At 24.9% G+C, this 6,674-nt stretch overlaps 1 protein-coding gene across 4 annotated transcripts; it reads left to right on the forward strand.

The window, feature by feature from the left end:
- Positions 1–159: 159 nt before the first annotated feature.
- On the forward strand, positions 160–5,307 carry LOC145945339 (acyl-CoA Delta(11) desaturase-like). 4 transcript variants are annotated; one of them, XM_083054274.1, is made up of 7 exons: positions 160–331; positions 513–536; positions 1,941–2,263; positions 2,782–2,912; positions 3,310–3,515; positions 3,794–3,979; positions 4,348–5,305. In XM_083054274.1, the coding sequence occupies exons 3-7, from the start codon at positions 1,978–1,980 to the stop codon at positions 4,631–4,633; spliced, it is 1,095 nt and encodes a 364-aa protein (XP_082910400.1). In that variant the 5' UTR covers positions 160–331; positions 513–536; positions 1,941–1,977; the 3' UTR covers positions 4,634–5,305. The 4 variants fall into 4 exon arrangements, with proteins under 4 accessions (XP_082910400.1, XP_082910401.1, XP_082910399.1 ...); XM_083054275.1 differs by lacking the exon at positions 513–536 and having other exon boundaries at positions 160–340; XM_083054273.1 differs by lacking the exon at positions 513–536.
- The last annotated feature ends 1,367 nt before the right edge of the window (positions 5,308–6,674 follow it).

Genomic DNA, 6,674 nt, shown 5'->3' on the forward strand with positions numbered 1-6,674 from the left:
GACATCATTCTGACTTTCTGTTCTCCTTGGGAATGTATTTTGGGAAATAAAATTGTACATGCATGGAATAAAATTGAATAATGGATAATATTATGAATAATATTAATATTTTTACATAATGATCATTAAAAGTGACAGGAAAAAATGTCAAATAAGAATTTTTGCGCATTGCCACTAACAACTTTCTGTACAATAAAACCATTATCAGTGTCATAGTCGTTTTCACGTTTCAACGAAATATTAAAATATCGAAATAATTTTGTTTTTATATCAGTAAAAATACGACATACAACAAGTAAATATTGTTTAAAAAAAAAGCCCAAGTAATCAGGTCAGTGAGGTATAACTTTTAAATTATAATATTTTTTACGTTCTTCAAATAAAGTGTGTACATTATGATTATATTATACATATACATATATGTACTGTACTAAAGGTTTAAATAAGTATATGTATATAAAGGACAATAGAAATTAAGTGTTAATTAACAAATATGTTTAACTTACGTATAGCGGGCGTGTGTGAATAGATTAGAGGTAATATAGTCCTTAATTAAAAAGAAATGAATTACGAAAAAAAGTCAGTTGTAATAAAACGAATAAGTGAACCGACGAGAAAATTATCGCTCACGATCACCTTGTTCGAACGGTGACAAGTATAATAACAAAATAGATGGGTTGTGAGCTTGAAAGTAAAATGCGCAGGGAAGCTCTAAATCTGTTTATTAATTTAAAACTTAAGTATTATTTCTATTAATTTTGAATCTATTAATTTAATAATAATATTTTCTGGATAAAGTCACATCTGTTTATAAAAATTAACAATTAAATAGTAATTTTTACTTATTACTTACAAATATACAGGGTAAATTTTTTAACGCGTTACAAACTTATATTTCGGAAATAAAGCATTTTAGAGAAAATGTTTTATACAAAAGTTTTTTGACTCGAAGGGAGACACAAGAAGGTCCCATTATTTTGACCTTGGGTAGTCGTTTGAATGTCACGTGAAAGTCATCTTCAATTTCTTAAATGGAACCTACTATTTTTCATTGCATATTCTTGTAGCTTATCTCAAGAGCTTTCCAAAACACTATAAAAATATTTTTCTTTTAAGTACTTTTTGAGTTATAAGGCTTAAAGTTAATAATTTTTTGACATAAAATGTAAAATATCTTGTAAAATATTCGGTGATCTTACCTTAATACTTTTATGCACGGAACAATGAGACCAATCAATTGGTGTAAAGAAAATACAGTTGTTTTTAAGAAAAAGTACGCAGCTGTATGCAAATTACATACTTTTTTTAAAACAATTATCTGTTTTTTTACACCAATTGATTAGTCTCATTATTCCGTGCATAAAAGTATATATAGAAGTATTAAGGTAAGATTACCGAATATTTTACAAGATATTTTACATTTTATGTCAAAAAATTATTAACTTTAAGCCTTATAACTCAAAAAGTACTTAAAAGAAAAATATTTTTATAGTGTTTTGGAGAAATTGAAGGTTACCTATATAAAGATACATAAGTGATCATAACATAAGATCACATAAGTGATCTTCAAACAACTTTCCAAGGTCAAACTAATGACACCATATTATGTCCACTTCAAAGTCAAAAAATTTTTGTATAAAATATTTTTCTCTAAAATGCTTTGTTTCCGAGATATGTGTAAGTTTGTAACGCGTTAAAAAATTTACCCTGTATATTAAATTTTTTAAGAAGGCATTCTATTCTCTAAAAAATCGAAAATTAGCCTGAGATTTTTTTTAAAAGAACCGGAAATGCTAAATAATAACCCTTTGCAGAGATTATTAATAAATCTCAAGCTTTTTTTTTTTTTTTTTATTCATTGGCTATCATATTGCTTTTCGCTATTATAACACATTTCAGGTGCAAAAACAATAATCAGGTTTCTTGATTTTTTTTTTCAGAAAAAATAATTTATATTTGTTAAAAAAATTTAAAAATATGGATACTAATACCTCAATTTTTCAATGCTCTACTATTACTATGATGAACACAAAGGAAGTTTTAATCGATGATACGGAAGAATTGAAAAATAAAAACATGAAAAATCTGACCACTGACAATGATGCCACCGATAAAAAATCTGAAACGATGAAATCAGGTCTCTTTAATTTCAAAACCAACATAATATGGTATATTGTTTTGCAAGTCGCTTTATTGCACGGCATTGGTATTTATGGTATATTGACTTTCAACTATTTAAAAAATCCAATAACTACATTGTGGAGTAAGTATCCCGAAAATTTGATATACATCCCAAGGAGAACAAATAAGTCAAAATGATGTCAATTTGATGTCATATTGATCAAATTTGGATCAAATTTATGTCCAAATTTGGTCAATATGACGTCAAATTGACATCATTTTGACTTATTTGTTCTCCTTGGGATATAGTTCTACATATAAAGACCTAAGAAAGAGATTTTCAAGATTTTTTACATATGTTTCGTGTAACGCTATGATCTCCTTAGCCTTAGAATAATATATTCAAATGTTAAAATATCTGTGATTTTAATTAGTACATTTTGTATACTTTTAGTTCTATTAAATCAAGAGCCGATTATTTAATTGAAACGCTGAATGTTATTAATATTATAAAGAATAAGAAATTTTTTGAACATGTCGATAATTTTTTTCAAGTTTTTACTGGTCTCTACATTATTTTTTCTTGCAAATATATTTTTTATATTATACAATTATTTTGATAAATATATAATAAATATAATTTTCTCATATATTTTTAAGTAATCGGCATGTACATCATATCCAATCTCGGCGTATCTGCTGGCGCACACCGACTTTGGTGTCATAAGTGTTACAAGGCCAAGTTATCATTAAGAATTCTACTTCTGATCTTCTTCAGCGCATGTGCACAAGTATCTTTAATTCTTAGTACTTTAGTTCCTTATTAAGAGATAACTCTATAAAAGAGATATATTATATATAATGCATAGAAAGCGTAAAAATATTACGTATATATATTGCGGTATTTTTTCTATGTTAAAAAAGTGTAAAAATAAATAATTTTTTACAAATTAAATTTTATAATGCAAAACAAATAAATGGATCTTATACATATAAATAAAATTTTATTACAAAGCTTAATAATTAAAATATTTTGTATTGAAAACTTAAAGGTATAGAAAGGTGTCCAATTCAAATTTGAAGAAATCGATTTTATATAGAAGCTATATTATAATAATTTTTGTATTCTATCTTTTCATATTTTGCTTTATAGAAAATAGTAAATAGAAACGTCGTTGCTGTTCACAGAATACAATATGTAAATGGGTGAAAAATCATCGCATGCATCACAAATATTGTGATACTAATGCAGATCCTCATAATACCCAGCGTGGATTCTTTTATACGCATATCGGTTGGATAATGATGAAGGAACATCCAGAATTTATTGAAAAAAGCAAAGAGCTCGATTTGTCAGATATCATGTCAGATTCCGTCGTAGTCTTTGGCGAAAAGTAAAGACTATTCTGTTTATTTTGTCATAAATTATAGAATGAATTTTTCTTATGCACATAATAAATAAATATCGACATATTGTATTTATACATATATTACATTCTTGAAATATATATAATGCAATAAATTTAATTTTCATAAATAAATCTTAAATTTACTTTTTCATAAAATCGAAATTTTCTAAGAATTGCAAAGAATTTCAATAGATTTTTTTTAGCAAAACGTATATATGACGCTTGAATAATCTCCAAATGTGTTCAGTGTAGTATTTTTATAGATATTTTTTGCCACTTCAACTCTTCTTCGGCTTCATTCTACCTACGATATTACCCGTATACTTCTGGAACGAGACCTGGAGCAGGGCCATTATGTCGCAAGTGTTTATACGGTACATGATTACTCTGAATTCTGTATGGACCATTAATAGTATCGCTCATGCGTGGGGTGCTAGACCATATAATAAGTACGTAATTCGCATGCATAATTACGATACTTAAAATTACTTTTACAAAATTGCATCTGTGTGTGTATGTGATAAAAATATATAAATTTTTTGTTTATTGGTATTATTGTGTTTGTCACACAATAACATGTAATTATTTTATAAAAATTATTTACAAAAATATATTTTATAAAAATTATTTTAACAAAGTATTTTTATATTCTTACAATTTTCTTAAGAAAATATATTTTTACTTACATAGTTTAGCCTTAATAATTTTTGTGACACAATTAAATTATACATATATTAAAATATAATAATTAATACTTATTGTTAATCTTATTATATTTATATCGTTTAATAGAGATTTATCTTTATCGTTTAATTAGAGACATAAAACCAGCAGATAATAATTTTGTCAATTATGTGACAATGGGAGAAGGATACCACAATTATCATCACGTGTTTCCGTGGGATTACAGATCGGCGGAAACTGGAAACAATAAAATGAATTATACCACATTCTTCATCGACAGTTTCGCGAAATTAGGATTAGCTTATGATCTTAAATACCCATCCGTCGACTTGATAAAAAATGTGATATTAAAGAAAGGTGATGGAACACATCCGATGTTGTTCAAAGTACCGAAACAGAAATCCGATATATGTATGTAGCAGATAAAATATCAAAAAAGAGACATAATATATAAAAAGAAAAGAAACATAACCGAAGAAAGAAATAACAAATACGTCTATCTTTTGATTAAGGATGCATCTCGTTATAATTTTTAGACTTATTTTCGTAAAATATTGTTGACAATTGTTTTAAATATGAAATACGAATTAATTAATGAAACATATCAATATATATGTATAATTAATGCGTAATGTTGTTGTTATATTATGAAACACCTTATATCAACGAGCTCTTTACATGAATATTATAATAATTACAAGGAGAATATTATTAATAATATTTTTAAAAAACTTTTTTTTTAAAAAATGTCATTTTACTGTTATTTTCTTATAAATTCTTATAAATTTCTTATAAAATTCTTATAAAATTCTTATAAAATTCTTATAAATTTGAAAATGATAATTGAATTATTGAAACTTATAACGACAATCAAGATACATAAGATAGATAGATAAATCGATCAAAGATAGACATATGTAGATAATAATAATATTGTTTTCGAACATTCTATTTTCAAGGAATTATCTTCTAATAATATCACATAGATATACAATATCAAATATATACATTGTTTTTGCGTGCTTATATTGCACACTACTTATGCGCACAATAACTTGTTCCGTATTTTATCATATACAATTATGTGTATGCAACATATATGAAATGTATAATAAAGTAATATAAATAATTATCTGAACAAATCGTAACATATGTGTCGTTATTAATTTTATTTTAAGACTTTTTTTGCAATAATTTGTTTTGATTACAATATACATATGTTAAATACACTTGGTAAGATTATATGTTAGAGATAACTATAGATATGGATAGAATGGGATTAATTAAAATAGAAACAATAATTAATACATACATTACATTAAATAAATAGATACTTTTATTTTATAAATATGTTTATTTTATAAATAATTAGTGCTACATATAATTATAATGTATAAAGACATATGATCAAAAATGTGACCAGCAAAATTTAAATTTGAAAATATGTGTGTTCTTTACATATATGTATATAACTTCTTGTTGCTTTATAAAATACATATAGTAGTCTTACATACAATTTAAATATGTATGTTTTTCTGCACAATAGAAGTACGTTGCAGTATTAAAATACTTGTGTGTCTCATCGTATCTACTTTTATTTACTTAAATATTCAAAATTTTTATAATATCCGATAAACTTTGATGCCACTTGCAACATATTAATTTTAATTGAATGAATAATCTATTTCATATTGTATATTCTATTTTGAAAAATTAAAAGTCAAGGTTTTTAGTTCACAATCAGTACTTATATAGTACACGCATATATACTATTTAATTTATTAAATTAAATTTTCAATAAATTTAATAGTGCATATATGCGTGTACTATATAAGTACTGATTGTGAACAAAAAACCTTGACTTTTAAATTTTTTAAATAGAATATATAATATGAAATAAATTATATTCATTCAATTCAAATTAATTTAAATTAATTTAAATTAACATGTTACAAGTGGCATCAAAGTTTATCGGATATTATAAAAATTTTGAATATTTAAGTAAATCGAAGTAGATACGATGAAACACAGAAGTATTTTAAAACTGCAACTTCTATTATGCAGGAAAACATATTTAAATTGTAATGCTATTATATTTTATGAAACAATAAGAAGCTATGTTCATATAAAGAACATATCTTTTTAAAATAGGAACGAAGTAAAGTCGACCCAACTAGCCAAAATTATATTTATTTAAAAAACACACAACGTTTCGACCATATGGATGTGGTCCTTATCAAGTGTAGAGGTGCAGCCAAATTAACGATAACGTCAACTTTTCCATAATATAGTTACAACATATTTAAATAAACATAACATAAATTCAATTTTGTCAAAACATTTGAAAGAGAGAAAAAGAGAAAACGATCCTATCGTTATGATGATTCGTCAAAAACTGCATATCTTTTTAAATTTAAATTTTGTTGGTCAAATTTTTGACCATACGTGTTTATACATTAT

Source organism: Prenolepis imparis, unplaced genomic scaffold (assembly GCF_030444845.1).
Source record: "Prenolepis imparis isolate NDT839.2.m4 unplaced genomic scaffold, iyPreImpa1.0 SCAF_14, whole genome shotgun sequence".
Lineage (NCBI taxonomy): Eukaryota > Metazoa > Arthropoda > Insecta > Hymenoptera > Formicidae > Prenolepis > Prenolepis imparis.

What these genes read in the sequence shown, in the direction of transcription:
- LOC145945339 (XM_083054272.1), top strand. Translation starts at nt 673, where the DNA reads ATGGGTTGTGAGCTTGAAAGTAAAATGCGCAGGGAAGCTCTAAATCTG. An exon ending in TCCAATAACTACATTGTGGA is followed by an intron (nt 2,264 to 2,781) that starts GTAAGTATCCCG and finishes TATATTTTTAAG; the next exon opens with TAATCGGCATGTACATCATA. An exon ending in TCTTCAGCGCATGTGCACAA is followed by an intron (nt 2,913 to 3,309) that starts GTATCTTTAATT and finishes TGCTGTTCACAG; the next exon opens with AATACAATATGTAAATGGGT.